This window comes from Ptychodera flava, chromosome 18 (genome assembly GCF_041260155.1).
Source record: "Ptychodera flava strain L36383 chromosome 18, AS_Pfla_20210202, whole genome shotgun sequence".
In the NCBI taxonomy this organism is placed as follows: domain Eukaryota; kingdom Metazoa; phylum Hemichordata; class Enteropneusta; family Ptychoderidae; genus Ptychodera; species Ptychodera flava.
This window is the reverse complement of record NC_091945.1, coordinates 38,967,850-38,985,242: the sequence shown is the minus strand read 5'-3', so window position 1 is coordinate 38,985,242 and position 17,393 is coordinate 38,967,850. Positions and strand designations below refer to the sequence as shown.

Below are 17,393 nucleotides of genomic sequence, written 5' to 3'. Positions count from 1 at the left end.
GATCGATCCGAAAATCGATCTACTTAGCAGACAACCCAGCTAAGGAGCGCCACAATAATTCTTTCAAAAAACCAACATCGATGGCTCCAAATACATCTCTGAATTCATATTTTCTATGCTCTTTGCGTCAAAGATGATCTCCTATGCATTTTTGAGTGTGGTTTCCAAAGGGACCCATGCTTTCAACATAAAACGAACACTTTTTTACAATAGTCATTCATGATTTGAAAGTAGCGGCACCTTGATTCAGGCTATCTATACTGTTGTCTCTGATCGTTTGAAAAATCTAAATACTTTTTTTAATAAAGTTATCATGTGTGATTGTTGTACCGTTTTGTCGAGTTACTATAGCTAATTTGGAACCGTGTCCGGGGGGGGGGGGGGGGGGGGGGGGGCGCTGCCATATCCAAACATCCTCATGCTTGGACGTTGGTACGGCTTGGCCGCCTGTAATTTTCATTTGGCCCCCTGTTTCAAAACTTAGTGAAACCCCTGATTGATGAAGAAGGTGGATATCTTTCATTAACATTGTAAGTGAGTTCTGTTGAATAAGTTGAGACTGTACATACTCAGAGAAACCACACTGAAGAGACAAATGTTTGAAACTTAAGAAGTTCAAGGTCATCAAAAGCATTATAAGGAATCATGTAACTTTCATTGCACTGTTTACACAGATTGCATAATTGCTATAAATAGCACATGAGGAATCTTACAGCCAAGCTTTACCATAAAAACCCTATCACTTTGACCACTCTTTTAATTGACCACTCTATTTTTTTCCTCAAAAAGTAATTTTATTTTATCCTTACCAAGTCAACCATAAATGGAAATTAGAACTTTCTCTATCTCTATCTCTATTGACTATTTTGAGCAATTTCTTTTAGATAACATACAGGGCACAATAAATGACGGTTCAGAATATGTCAAAGTTGGGATTCAGGAAAGTTGCCTTTACATGTTTTAATCCTCCAAGATGGTAAGCATTTCACTATGAACTGTCAAAAAAGGTTGAACTTTCTGATTAACTTTCTGATAATTCTACATAAAAATTATTTTGGCTTTGATGATTTCCTAATTAATTCAATTATTTAAAATCATATTAATTATTTTTTTCTGGGTGAATTGATAGGGTTTATACAGTACAAGAATTACATACAATGCAAGTCAAATTTTGACCAAAAATGACAAAAAAATTCCTTAAAAATACACATTTGCATATTTCATCACAATTTGAACAAATCTAAGTTGGGTTACCCCTAGGGACCTGTATACCAAATAACAAAGCTGTCTGACCAGCGGTTATGAAGAAGAAGATTTTTTATCAAAAACACCTTTTTGGCATTAATTTGCCTATTTTCAACAATTTAAAAAAATTAAAAAAAATGGTTTCTCAAAATCATATTTTTAATCTACACAACAAATATCGAATCAGTAAGTACTGCGGTTCTCAAGATATTTGAGTGGACGGACGCCTCACAAACGGACATACATACATACATACATACATACATACATACATACATACAGACTGACGACGGACGCCGGACGGATACCCATCCCAATAGCTTCTATAGACTATAGTCTATAGTAGCTAATAAAATTAACAACTCAAAGTATCGTAACTTTACAGCTCAAAAATAAATAATAATCAATCACAAAATAAAATGGAGCACTTGTGGGCCAAGTTGAGATACTTTTTTTCTGAACACATCTCTGGATTTGCGAAATTTTTACAACGCACATGACAGTGCATCACGTATTGCTCAGTTTTGGGGCCCAGTTTTGCAAATTTTGACGGTTTTCTTGGGTTCACTGATAATGTAATGGAAATAACAGACTCCATCCTGACCCTTAATGTTTATTTATGGGCGCTGGCTCGATGAAAGCTAAAATTAACGGGCTCGGCAAGCCTTTCCTGTTAATTTTTGGCTTTCCTCTCGCCCTTGCTTATAAATAAATGTTAATGGTCAGCGCGTCGTCCGTTATTTCTATATCATTGCACTGTACAAACAAACAGCTGAATGCAAGTGTGGGTTTGTATGAGAGTTCCATTTGATTTCGGAGAACATCAAGGGCCCTCTTCCTACTCTTAGCAATATGTTTTGAATTACAAATATGACGAAACAAGTTACCTTGTGGCCAATAAAGCTCTTCCATGCTATTTATAACAATTCAGATAATAGGCGTGGGCTAGTTTGTTGATTAAGGGCCAAGAATACCAATTGTATGTTCAATATTTTACAAATAAAAAGAGCTATATTTCATTATAGTGAAAACAATGTTCAGCTCATACTCAAAACGGTGTTCAGCTCGGATTAAAAAATTGGTACAAGCATCTCTAACTAGTGAAAGCTTGCTTGCACTACAGAAGTTTAACGACAATGTAAAATTCAGGAAACATGATGCTCAATATGCATTGAATCTTCAAATGTAATGAAAACTTAAATGTACTGAAAACATTGCGAAATGTCGACATTTTGCATGTTCACGTCAGCTACATCACATTTTCAGATAAGTCTTGTCACAGGACAAACCATTATAACAGGCATGGCCTAAAACAGATTACTTACGTTTTGATCTTGTCTCTTCCTCACTGATATACCCTTCGTCATCGAGTGTGTCGGTTTCTTTTGTCTCATTTGGTGTGGGTACAATAGAATCACTGAATTCTATCAGGTCTAAAATAGCATCAAGATGAGCCACAACATTGAGATTTGTAAATAGCACAGTAACACTTTGCTCTGTCTTTTCATATGTAGTGTAAAACTCTGGACTCTTTCTGTCGACCTACAGACAAACGATACAAATAGCACCAAAGGCACTTAGCATATGATTCACACATAAATCAAAGATTACTGTAAGATTATCGGGAGAAGATGCCAATGGAGGAAGATGGTAACAGAAAAAACATAGGGCCAAAGTCCCTGAAGCTACTATAGACATGGATACAAAATTAAGTATTTCCTGGCTGTATGAAATTATCTCACTAAGGTCATCCTAGGGACATGTAAACCAAATATTAAAGCTGTCTGACCAGCAGTTTTGAAAAAACAAGCGACTCAACAGTTGACAGAGCTCTGCTGTGTTATATAGAGAATAACCTTTTGTGACACATGTATTGATGAAGAAGGTGGATATCTTTGATAGCTCATTTCAGGATGGCCTGACCAAAAATGGAAAAAAATTCCGTAAAAATACAGATTTGCATATTTTATCAGACTATATTAGTCTATAATAGCAAATAAACGAGAGTTAATTACATTCTAATTAAAGTAAACAAGACTTGCTTAAATCAAGATTTACGTCATAAAAAAACAGCATATCTGTCAGGTTATAAAGAATCTTGAGCTGGTTATCTTTTAATATCAGTATTTTCATCCTATTAACCAAGAACATTTTAACTTTCAAATTAACATTGTAAGTAAGTTCTGTTGAATAAGTTGAGACTGTACGTACTCAGAGAAAGCACACTAAAGAGACAAATGTTTGAAACTTAAGAAGTTCAAGGTCATCAAAAGCATTATAAGGAATCATGTTACACTTTCATTGCACTGTTTACACAGATTGCATAATTGCTATAAATAGCACATGAGGAATCTTACAGCCCAGCTTTACCATAAAAACCCTATCACTTTGACCACTCTTTTAATTGACCACTCTATTTTTTTCCTCAAAAAGTAATCTTATTTTATCTTTACCAAGTCAACCATAAATGGAAATTAGAACTTTCTCTATCTCTATTTATTTGACCACCCTATCATGACAAACTATTATGAGCAATTTCTTTTAGATAACATAAATGGTGGTTCAGAATATATCAAAGTTGGGATTCAGGAAAGTTGCCCTTACATGTTTTAATCCTCAATTCACTATGAACTGTCAAAAAAAGTTGAACTTTCTGATAATTCCACACTAAAATTATTTTGGCTTTGATGATTTCCTAATTAATTCAATTATTTAAAATCATAGTAATTATTTTTTTCTGGGTGAATTGATAGGGTTTATACAGTACAAGAATCACATACAATGTAAGTCAAACTTTGACCAAAAATGACAAAAAAATTCCTTAAAAATACACATTTGCATATTTCATCACAATTTGAACAAATCTAAGTTGGGTTATCCCTAGGGACCTGTATACCAAATAACAAAGCTGTCTGACCAGCGGTTATGAAGAAGATTTTTTACCAAAAACGCCTTTTTTGGCACTAATTTGCATATTTTCAACAATATCAAAAAATTAAAAAAATAGTGACAACATCACTGTTCACTCCCATATAGTTATCAAAACAAGTCAACAATTGTATGAAACATGGACATACATATACAGACAGACTGACATACACAGACTGGCACAGAGTGATGACATTGACCCCAAGTGTGCCTTGGCCCATGGAGAGTGATAAAGATATAACAAACAGCTGAATGTAATGATAAAATAGTTAAGTATAGGCCTATACAGGCACTGAGAGTGAATATGTTACAGCAATTTGATTAGTTTCTTTTCCTTTTCTACTTCTGTGATAATCTTTAAGACAATCAATCTGCAAGGCAGTATAAGTATTGACAAATATTACAAGCACACAGTAAACTGTTCTTGATTTTTCATTTACAATATTTGCAATGACATAGACTGAAATACATTACATGCAACCAATGTTTACACTTTGCCCATACACCAGATACATGGAGAAATTTCAACATACAATCATCAACTCAGAAACTCTACAGGGAAAAGTAAACATTGTTTTCTTCCAGAACAGCTGGTGCATCCACATCTGGAACAACTTACAAACTTAACCAATTACACAAGGATGATGACACAAGAGATAAAGTTAAACTGTGGTGAACTTGACTATTCCTTTTAAATCCTTACCTAACTTGACATCTTAAACTAAAATACACTGCATGGTTAATTGCGCACAAAAATACATCGGGGTGGACCATTTGATAAGGGGTGGTGTCTGGAAGATCGATGAGGTACATTATCTTTTTTATCTGATCCATTGTACATTCTTTTTTCCCCACTCTCCCACCTTTTCTTTTTGTCAAAACTTCTCTGGCTGAATTTTTTATTGGCATTTGTTTGGAATTTTTTCAAAATCTGCCAGGATTTTTTTACCGCATTTCAACACCAAATACAGTTTACCATATCAAATGCTTACTAAATCGCCACATTATATACTCTTAGTTCCAGTAGGTATAAAATTACCAAAAAAAATCTTACAAATACAAAATGAAAGATATCCCAGTAAAACTGACAGTTTCGCAAAGTTGCCCCAAAAATTCAAAATTCCGGATTTCAACTTAATTTCAATATATCTTATTAACAAAAACCCTAAGAACCAGTTTACTAAATATCAAAGCAATCAGACTGGTAAATTTTGAGAAACAAATTTTTTGACCAAAAATGAGAAAAATTGCCCCCCAAAATACAAAATTGCAGCTTTCATCCTAATTTTGAATATATCTAATTTTAACATAAACCCTAGGAACCTGTACACTAGATATCAAAGCTACCAGATCAGAAGTTTTAGGGGAAAAATTTTTTGACCAAAAAAGGCAAAAATTGCCCCCAAATAAAAAAAAATTGCCAGTTTCAACATACCTTCAATACATTATATTGAGATTAATCTTAGATACCTGTATACCAAATATCAAAGCTATCAAATCAGCAGTTTTTGGATAAAAAAAAATTTATCAAAAATTGGGAAAATTGCCCCAAAATTACAAATATGGCAATATCAATACAATTTGTACAAGCATGACTGAGGTCATCCTGAGGAACATGAATATTAAGTTTCATAGCAATCACACCAGTGATTTCAGAGAACAAGATTTTTTGACTAAAAACGGAAAAAATACCCTAAAAATACAAACATGCAAATTTCATCCCAATTTTTGCACACATAATTTAGAATACCTAAAGAAATCTGCATACCAAGTTTCAACCAAATCTGACCAATGCTTACTGAGTTTTAGCCATTTGCAGGATTTTTCCTTTTTTTCCCCTCATTTGCATATTTTTGGCACTGACATGTTCATTTGAACAAATTCACATCTCCACCCCTAGGTGCACCTGTACACCAAATACTAAGACAGTAGGTGCTGCGGTTTAGGAGTTTTTGATGTGGACGGACATACATACATACGTACATACATACATACATACAGACGACATTTTTCCACCTTATACGAATACCTCCCATTTGCATATATACATATGCATATATATGGGAGCTGAAAACCAGTTTCTCAAAATCATATTTTTCATCTACACAACAAATATCAAATCAGTAAGTACTGCGGTTCTCAAGATATTTGAGTGGACGGACGCCTCACAAAGGGACACACATACATACATACATACATACAGACTGACGACGGACGCCGGACGGATACCCATCCCAATAGCTTCTATAGACTATAGGCTATAGTAGCTAATAAAAGAAATTAATGAAAAATATAATTGTCTTTTCTGTTTCTTTACTTGCATTAAACTTGGGTTGCATGAAAGTTATCAAGTGGCAGGTCTATGACTACTGGGTGTCCCTGGCAAAATTAATTAAGCAAGGGTCACCAAACTTTATCCCAATGACATTTTTATGGTTTACAGACACAGCTATTGTATTTTTGATCTCATTTCCAAATTGCATTTATTATGATAATATTTGAAATTCTATAAAAGTTTATCAAAACTTTAATTCTCTCAGAATTTCGTTTTGTTAGTCTAATGGCAGGTCTATAACTGGGTGTCTCCCTTGGCAGAATTTATTATGCACCCACCACAAACTTTACAGAAACGGACATTTTTATTGTTTACGGACATAGCTATTGTTTTTCATACCTTTTTTTAAGTGGCATTTATAATCATGGTATTTAAAATGCTATAAAAGTTTATGAAAACTGTCATTATTTCAGAATTTCATTTGGTTAGTCTAGTGGCAGGTCTATGATTGGAGGTCTACCCTGGCAAAATTTATTAAGCATGGAACAACAAGGAAATGACATTTTTTGTTTATGGACAAGGCTATTGTTTTTATATCTCTTTTTTTAAGTTGCATTTATCATGATGATATTTAAAATACTATAAAAGTTTATCAACACTTTGATTATTTCAGAATTTCATTTTGTATATATATTTTCCGGTCGTACTAAATTCCGAAGAAAAACTGTTTAAATCTTCCGATTTTATTCGGTTTCACATATTAAAACATAAAAGTACCTGAAATCGGGCTCTATTTTACTGTTTTTGGCTGTATTTAATTCGGAAGAGAAAGCGTTTTAATTATCGGATTCCTACGTCAGAATCGGGCCTTAACCTTACTGTTTTTGGCCATACTAAATTAGGAAGATAAATTGTTTCAACTGTCGGATTTTGGCAGGCTTTGACATTATGGTAAAAAAGAACCTTAGAATTGGGCCTTATTTTACTGCTACAATGTTACTATAACTTTGATACAATGCCAACACACTTGTGGTCGAATTATAGAGGAAAAAAATAATGCAGTTAAACACTGGTCGAACAATTGAAGGTTGTAAAATACTTAATTATCAGAAAATGAGCTATGTGAGCGGTCTGAAATCACCAAAGTGCGCCTGCAAACTGCGCCGGCGCATTTCAAACTGCGCCCCATTTTGCGCCGGTATATTGCGCCGCCCAAACTGCGCCCTTACTCTGCGCCATTGCGAAGTTTAAATGTCAAGCACGGTATTAATAGTCTATTTTGGTTTAGTCAGGCGATTTCAAAGAAATATTCATGTTTTTCGTGGGAAATATGGTGAAATGTGTCACTAAAATGCGGAGGATGGGAGTAATTTTTTTCCGACACGTATGTGAAGTATGTAATAACATCACCCGAGAGGGAAGGTAACTCCGAGCCAGTCGAGTGTCATTTGCATCTTAAATCGACCTTTGAATCTGTTTGTAGTTTCTACCCGAACCTTGACGGTAAATACTTTCAAAGTAAAAAAAGACGCTAAATTTTACTCTCAAACTATTTCGATGGCCAAATATCTCTGCCATTATAAGTTTCGTAGGGTTACTCTATACTCAGTATATGGCGAGAGTGTCCTAGCTGTCTCAGTGTCCCATCGGAACCTCGTGGACCGTAATTCTTGCTCTAATTCTGCGACCTTTGAATCGTCAATAATTGCTACTTCCAATTCATGACGACCCCAAATGATAAGGAATGCGACTGATTCTGAGACTCTCAGTTCATAGAAGAGTCAAAGTGCGATCACGTTTGCGACTGAACTTGAGACTCCCATTTCGCTTTGTGATGTACATTTGCGAGTGAATTTGAGACCGGGTCTGAGACTCTCATTTAACGTGCAAACAGCAAATGCGACCGTCCTTACGACTGACTTCCTGACGTAAGGTATAAAGGGTACCGGAAATCGACAAGTGCGAGGCTAAAGTTACGAGAGCGAATGTGAGGGCTTGAAGTGTACGTGCTCACTTTGAAAGTGCGAGCGATAGTGAGAATGTGAAGTGAACTCGGACTGTACATAGTTAGTGCTTGTCAGCATTTATTTCATCACTTTGGTCGAATGAAAACTTACGATCAAAGTCACTGCTAAAACAGCGATACGATCTCCATGGAAGTACATGCAGTGCTGTGTATCATGAGCGAACCGCTGAGAGAATTCATCATTGAGTCCCCGATGGAAAGTATTGCAACACTCTTATTTCCAACACCAAGAAGTTGATATATTCGTCTAAATAAAAATATGAATGAGACATTCATCTTTACATAATGGAGAATAGAGTATTATATCTGACTACGAAGAACTTTATTTACCAGGTTTTAAAAATCAGCGAGAGATTGATCGGGCTGGGACGTACGATTCACAGACTGATTCAAAGTGCTGGTCAAAGTGAAAGGGGACGCCATGAACACTAAATCCCGATGGGTATTTATATAGTAATGTCAAAACCATGATTAGGCTATTCAGAGTCAATTAACCTTGAAACGGACCAAACGATAGCATACAATTACATGCAATCTACGTCTAGTGTCCTGTGACACTATGGCGGGTTTCGAGTCCCTGTCGCGGTTTGGAAAACGACCTGCTGACAGCTGATGACAAAACACGCTCATACTTTTGATCATAGACCCTGGAGCGATGTTTTGATGGATTTCTAGCTTCCTTACCCTATAAACAACTTGAAACTAAAATGAAAGACGAAAAAAGATCCGTGAACGGATGAGAGATTTCCTGTAGAAACTTCAGATATTTACTGAGGCGGATCATCGATTTTTTTACATCCATGGGCGGATCATGGCAGTGAAATTTACCTCAATGGATGGATCAATCGGAGCACCGAGAATATTGCATTTCCCGTTGATTTCCAAAACATCATCGTGGAGTTTCTAACAGAAAGGAAAAAAATTGAAACGACAACTGATATCGTGTCATTTAAATACGGGCTTTTAATCGTTCATTCATTTTAGTTACTATCGTCGTGCCGTTTTAGAAGATTTGTGAGGACCTAAACGACATCATGTGTTGGTCCATTGCCATGGAATCCTATGCCAACGAAAGGTGGTGACTTTTTTCAAAGTTGAATAAAATTTCCTTTTTGGTTGTGTTAGTCAATTAATCGAAATATTTTGTTCCCAATTGATCATAAACCCTCGATTCTCCCGTCTATGATTCGATATTCACTGACTCATTCTTTCTCTTCTTTGTCGATCGATGAAAGTAATTTAATCTTCAATACTCTTTGACAGATGTAACATCTTCACCTATATATTGTCATTAGTTTCTAACCAACGTACAAAAAAATTGGCCCGTTTGCCAAAGCACATGGGTCTATGATTGCGTGAACGGCCGTACTCTATGCATTGGAAAGATATTCATGTTGCAGTCTGCCCGAAAACAAAACCCGAGGATGTTTAGGCGATAACAAAGGCGATGACTCAGTTGCATAAAACAAAACTAAACTTTTCGGACATCATATTTTTATCTTGGCGTCGATTCGATGTGCAACCATACGCTGATCGCCCATATTCTCCATAAACAGATAAAGCTAGTCATAACACTTCTGCGACAAATCCGTGGTGTTTCTCCCGTGAACGTCCTTGAACCCGTAGCCGCGACCATTGTTTTTTGATGTGTTCCGTGCTTGATGATCGGTAGAATTAATGTATACAAAATTTGAAGACACATGTGACTAAATCCTGTGATTGTTAGACAATTGATGGTGTGTAGGGGCGAGACGGAAAGAAACAATCCAAGGACCAAGCTAGGGAGCATCATGCATTGCATGCTTTCTAACAAAGAGCTGCGTGTTTCCATATCTATATACCATACAAAATCCGGCTTTGACCAATGTTCCTGTCCTGTTTCGGAGGATAACTTTCGAGCTGCGTAACCGATGTTGAGGTTCAGATATCCGAATATCTTTCGTGTTCGAAGGGCTTATTGATTTACAGTGAATACAAATTTGTATAATTAGTTTACGTGTACATAACCCAGCACACGGGGAAAAGCCAAATACTTACCAATACCAGGTTGGAAAATTCAGCGAGTCGCTCTCATCAGAGGTCGAGGAAAATAAATATGTCGGTATCGTTGCTCCGCCATGTTTATTGTTGTTTGTGCGACTAGTTTGAAAGTCATAGACTTTCTATAGGTGAAATTCATATTGCCATTCAATATTTTACACACGAAGTCACCTGTCACCTCCATTCGGAAGCAAAAAACGTTTACACAGAATGTTTTTATAGTGAAAACTAGCTCCAGGCCGTGACATGTCTCTAGTCACGAAGAAACTTCGTAAATCAAAATCGACATCAACATTGAGCGGTGATCGTGAACCGTTAAATAAATGTCGGCAAAATAAAACATCAAATGGCTAAACTTTTGGGGGAGAGAGAGAGGGAGAGAGAGAGAGAGAGAGAGAAGAGAGAGAGAGAGAGGAGAGAGAGAGGAGAGAGAGAGAGAGGAGAGAGAGAGAGAGAGAGAGAGAGAGGGAGGGAGGGGGGTTTCTGCAGTCGCGAACTGATCATGGTCTTTAGGATGGATAAATGCAGGGTCGGTTTACACATTTGCGCTGCACAGATATCGAAAATGTACAGATACTTTCCCGAAATTTGACTTATTTTATAACATGAGTAGAACAAAACCAAAAATTATTGACGTTACTCTTCGGATGTTTGACTTGCAAGTTTGCTAAAGTTAGATTACATGTATACTTACAGAAAATGGACGCCGTAGTCTTCTGTTCAAAAATATATGTTCTTCAACACCACGTTTCTTATGATCGGTGATGTCACATTTATTATTTTTATAATATAAATTAATGCACCGATTTCAAACCGTAATTATTTTTCTTGTCGAATTGAGAGAGTTTTTAGTAGTTCTGTAGACAAAACGATCAGAAACAGCAGAGTATCTTGGCAATGGCACGACATCTACGCTATCGTTTAGCTGCAATAATTGTACAGTTGCAGCCAGAGCCCCGGGTAAGCCGAATTCGGAACGTAATAACGCCAGTTGCAGCGGCGTCGTGGATTGACTGTACCTTTGTCATTTCTGTTGAAGTACACCTATTATTGCTACAAGAATTGTGGGCTTCATGAAACGTTGTTTCTCTGTACATGTATAGGCCTACTGGTCTTGCCGTTATATTCAGTGTCGTATAATCTGTTGTTTGCATGTCAACACATTGGCCTGTGTACAACCTCCTGTGCACACTAATCGTGACCGTAATTTACACAGACATAAACATTCGATCCCGTCCGATGATGTCAAAGGTGAACGGGATTAACTTGATCCCGGGTATCAAGTCCCTGGCCTTTATGGAGATGCAAAATTCACAAATTTTGACTGCTGCTGAGGCCAAGCCACGATACCGCCAAGTGAGTGTAATCCGTCCCATACAAACATAACATGGTCTCGTACCTCCGAGACTCCGTGAAAACATGTCATATCATTTTTCGAGCTGCATTTTTTAGGGCACGGATATTAATATCTACAGTCTGCACTGCCAAGAGTCCTGCTACGCAAGTGCGACTACTCGATGTTGTGACACTCGGAAGTGTTTTGGCGCAGAGTAGGCCTAAGGGCGCAGTTTGGGCGGCGCAATATACCGGCGCAAAATGGGGGCGCAGTTTGAAATGCGCCGGCGCAGATTGCCGGCGCACTTTGGTGATTTCAGACCGCTTACATACCTGAAAAATAGTGGGTGGTCGAATTAATGGAGCAGTCAAATTGATGGAGTGATTACAGAGGCAGACTGAATGATAAGGTACATTGGGCTTTTTAATTGTTATACAGTATGCCATCCAACATACTGTATTCTCTCTTATTACCAAACATTGCATCAATGACACTTGGCTAACATTTGGTTTGATATGGCAGGCCAGAGTAAGTGTACATGTAAAATTTGCTTCAGAATATATTTGTTTAACTGCTGAGTGGGTATTTGGTGTGTGAGGAAGCCCTCTCCAGGCCTGCCCTGGTTAACTTCCATCATGCTCTTTTTCTACCCACCATTCTTCACTTTGTCTTTCCCCCATCTTTTTCCTACCCTTTACATTTCTACTTTTATTCTTAAACTTGTATGTTATTACTATTATTATTTTTATTCTTTCTTTACTGTTATGTGATTGTTGTAGGGTGCTTGATTTGTCTTATTTTTGATAAAAAGTTCTCGTCAAAGCACATCCTGGAGTCAGAATTTCTGCCAAACATGTGCTGTGTCTTTTGTTTACTTAGTAATTATATGACATTTAATAGCTTCTACAAGCCTTAGCTTGTAATAAGCATGTCAAGTGCACCTCAAGACATTTTGATGCATCATCCATCAAACACAAAGGCGAAGTATGTAATGGTTGGTAACTGTTGCAATGGACACACATACACAACACCATGCATCATGGTACATCAAAATTATTGATACAATCTACCATACCAAGGTAAAGGTGTCCACTTGTGATATTCTAGTACATGGAATTAATGTAAATAATATTTGGTAATTCATCAAGCGGTAATATTTAAGAAAATAACATTAATTTATTGGCTTAGTTGTGTTTCTGTAAAAATATCACCAACATATAAAATTCTGACACATAATTACTGATATTTTCAAAAAATTTATACTTTTGCTGCTCATTATTTTTTATTTAACATATTTTTTGCCGATGAAAACTTCAATCAAACAAATTCAAGTTTACAGTTTAGCATGTCGCTACACATCAAATACAAAGGTGTAATGTGCAGTGGTTCTCATGTACATTTGGGGGTTTTGTTGGCCAAAACACATCAAAAACTGTCACAAATATACTTTGTCACAATTTCAATATAGTCTATTAAGTTTACCCCTAAGATCATGCATACGAATTTTCAAAGCAATCAGACAGGAGATTTCAGAGAAAATCACTTTTTTACCAAAACAAGGGAAAATTGCCTAAAAAATATAAATATGAATATTTCACCAAAATTTGAAGACATTCAACTGAGGTTGCCCCCATAGTTTGAAGGAATCTGATACAGATCACCCTTGAATTGTGAAGATCAAGTTTCAAAGCAATCTAACAAGAACTTTGGAAAAAAGTGATTTTTTGACTCAAAATGGAAAAAATTGCCCCAAAAAACAATAAGAAAATTTCACCACCAATTTGCTCAAATCTGACAGAGGCCAACCCTAAGATCATGCATACCAAATTTCACAGTAATGGGACAAACAGTTTCAGAGAAAAAAAAATTTGACCAAACATAGGAAAAATTGTTCAAAAAATACAACTATACGTATTTCAGCACAATTTGAACAGATCTAACTGAATTCACCTTTTAAAAGGATCGGCATAATCTAACATATAATAATCTGACATATAGAGTTTTAGTAATTTGCAGGATTTTTCCTTTTTTTACTTCATTTGTATATTTTTGACACGTACACTTTCATTACAACAAATTCACAGCTCCATCCCAGGGTGCATCAGTACACTAAATAAATGGTAGGCGCTGCGGTTTTTGAGTCTTTGATGTTGACAGACATACATGCATCCATATGTACATACGTATGTACATACAGACATACTACATACATATGCCACTGACACCATATAAGCATACTGTACCAAACCTCGTCAGGCAGTTATAAGGTTAAAATATACAGTTTCTGCATTGTTATATTGGAAAATGTTAGAAAACAGTAATATTCAGGTATCAGTGAGTATTGACAGATTGTAAATTGGATGTGAATATAAGTGCACAACTATCTGTTTATGTATGGATTCAGCTGCTTCTCTATGGAATCTACAACAGCTGGTTGTGGGGTGAAGACAGGAAACCCGCCTGAAAATCACAGCCATGGCTATGAACACACTGCTGAAGTATGAAAAAGGACACTATGTCATTTATGTCATGGCATTTAGCCTTCAACTCTTACTTTTTATGACTCTTGTACATTCAAATAGTATTATACTTATTGCACTACCACTATTGCTCTTGAAAATAAATCTGTGGGCAGTGCATCTTAAGCCCCACCCACCAACACTATGTGACTTGTCTCTTACTCATCTCTCCAAACAAATCATGTATACCGGTACAAGTTATTTTGAATTTACAAAAAACTGCAAGTGCTTTGATTGACTTCATTGTGACATATCAAATCCCTGCACACTATTCTTTGCCAAGTATTGTCTTCATCTGTCAAACAGCTTTGACTTTTTGTTGTTTTCTCATTTCACAGCCCTACATTTTGCCAACAAGATACAACTTATTACCTTCAGACGTACTATATGAAAAATTTGAAAGCTTTCAGTTGAGTGATTTCACCTCACTTTGTCATTAAAAGTTAAATTTGCTGACTTCAAAGCAGTGCAGACATCTCAAACTAACAATTAACCTATATCTGATGAGCTCAGCTCATCAGATAAGTTGACACTGTAGCCATTATAAGCCCCAGTGTTAGCAATATGGAAAGTTGTAATTATCAGGGGGGTCTTATAATCGAGCAACCCATGTTTTCCTCCAACACTGCTACTTCATGCTAATTAATTCACATCTGTTCACAACTCTAGACTTTCACATATTTTTTGTGAGAATTTACAAAAGCTTACATGAGCAAGACCTAAGTAATTTTTCTCAAGAACTCACAAAAGGCGAGTGTACATCATTGAATACATGTAAATTGACAGGCAAACTTTTCCTAGATAAAACACAGGGATCTATCGGTGACTTCACAACGTAACTGATTTGCTGTCATTTTATCACTGTTCAATATTAAACTGCTTAATCACATGATGATGTGGTGAAAGTAAAGTTTGAAACAATGCTTGAAAGTTTTAGAATATTCAAAACAGAAAGTCAATCATATGTTCACCTGATTGGCGTCAGTTACCATGGTGAATACATGTATTTCCTGCACATAATAACAACCAACCTTTCCTTGAATCGAAGGTCTGTGTCCAGTAAAATTACAACATGGAAATGAAATTAATGGTGTGGTAAACTGTAAGAATACATACAAACTGTTAGCTACAACAATAATCCAGTGCATCATGGTAAAACACATCATGGATCAGCTTGCAGCATGCTGCAATATGGCAGCCGACTTTTCTATTATATGAAACAGAGACCGCAGAAGGTAATCAGTAGAAGGTTATCAACGGGAGGTTACAGAAATAAAAGTACAAGGACAAAATTAAGTTTTGCCTGCCGTTCTGTTCAAAGAATATCAATGTCACATTTTAGCATCTTTAATGATTTTTCTAGGTCATAAAGGCAATTTCAACCACTAAGTAATTTGCAACACTTATGCTCGTGCTTACACACCCTGCACAATAAATAGTATCTTATTACAGCTCTTCCTAGGCTAAGAGAAAGACCAAACAACCTTGAAAATATCAAAGGGCAATAAGCTGCAACTACTATCATTCAAATATTTGTAAGTTAAGGCTTCTCTAAATCTTTAGTTGATAGGTCAGCAACAACTTTGCATTTTGCATTTGTGATCGTTGAAGTCAGGACACTGTCATCAATTTTTGAGTTGTAATTTTTTTGCTATTTGAACTAAACTAGGGAGGGGTCAAATACACGGATGTATGGCATTTTTTAAAATCCTCTAATTAATTCTAAAGGTCATTAAGTATACAAATATGTAATTAGTTGAAATAAAAATGCTAATTTCTTTGACTGCTGTCGTTGTATCACCACTGTATATAGCAAGCATTATTGCCTTTGGTCAAGTCCTTCAAGCTATATATGCCAAACTGAGAAAGCTCATTAGATATGAAAATTATAAATTAGCTACATGAAAATGCAAAATGACTTTCAATATTGTTTTAACCTGGTAATAATCATCAATGTACATAGCATATTTTACCAACTTTGATAATAAAAGTAAATCCCAGTATATATACCTAATTAGAAAAGTTCATTAAATATGCAAATTAGGAATTGGCTTAACTTAAAATGCTTAATGACTTTCAATAATGTGAAGTCATAGCATCTTCAATATACATACCAAGTTTCGTAAATTTTGATCAGGTCAATTCAGATATATCCCTAATTAGGAAAGTTCATTGAATATGCAACTTAGCAATTATCTTTCTTGTCGCCCCTTAATATCTTTCACGGCTTTAATATCTTGGTGGGATCAATATTTGTAGCAAATCTCAAATTGTGTACGGTCGTTCTCAATGTATATCCATTTTTTTCAAAAATAATTAATTATGCAAATGAGCAAAAAGTAAGCAAGCTACACCCACCAAAACTAATCAGTTCTTGCCATTAGCAAACTGAATCTATGTACCAGATTTGATTCTGATCTGATGAGCTGTTTTTAAGATATGGAGCATACAGACAGACACACAGGACAGACACAGACAGACATTGCTGGCACATTAGCTCAGGTCTGTGAACATGTGAACTAAACATTGGGCCCGGGGGGACCGACGTCCTTTGTACCTCCTTACTGTTTATTATTTGCTATAAATGTGAAATTTGGCAAAAAGTCAAATTGTTTGGACATAAATGAAAGTTAATGTGAAAGTGAATCAAGAATAAGAGATGGAACTCAATAGGATCACAATATCTAAAACAGGAAACGGTGAACTTGTATGATACAGAAGGGGGAGAAAATTTAGCCACAAACTATTGTAATATAATGGACAATGGCTAATCTAAACCAAATTACTTAAACTGGATTGTTGGCATTGATACACATGTATTTATTGTCCATCAAATAGAAAATAAATTTGGGCCATTGACTAAAAAACATTGCTTGTTACACTCACCACACTTGTACTTAGTATTTGGAGTGTACACCTATCTACAATACAATGATAAAAAGTTTGGACTCTGAAGGTCAACAGTGCATCTTTAATGTATGAGACTAAATAAGCTTACCCCTCAAGTATGTATAGGCCAAAAAC

The 17,393-nt window shown here is 36.0% G+C and overlaps 1 protein-coding gene across 3 annotated transcripts in view; it reads right to left on the bottom strand.

The window, feature by feature from the left end:
- Positions 1–17,393, bottom strand: part of LOC139117744 (intermembrane lipid transfer protein VPS13A-like) — a 445,282-nt gene that overhangs the window by 318,441 nt on the left and 109,448 nt on the right. For all 3 annotated transcript variants that reach the window (XM_070680994.1, XM_070680993.1, XM_070680995.1), the window contains one exon: positions 2,571–2,787. In XM_070680994.1, coding sequence (XP_070537095.1) covers positions 2,571–2,787 — 217 coding nt within the window. The remainder of the gene's footprint in view (positions 1–2,570; positions 2,788–17,393) is intronic.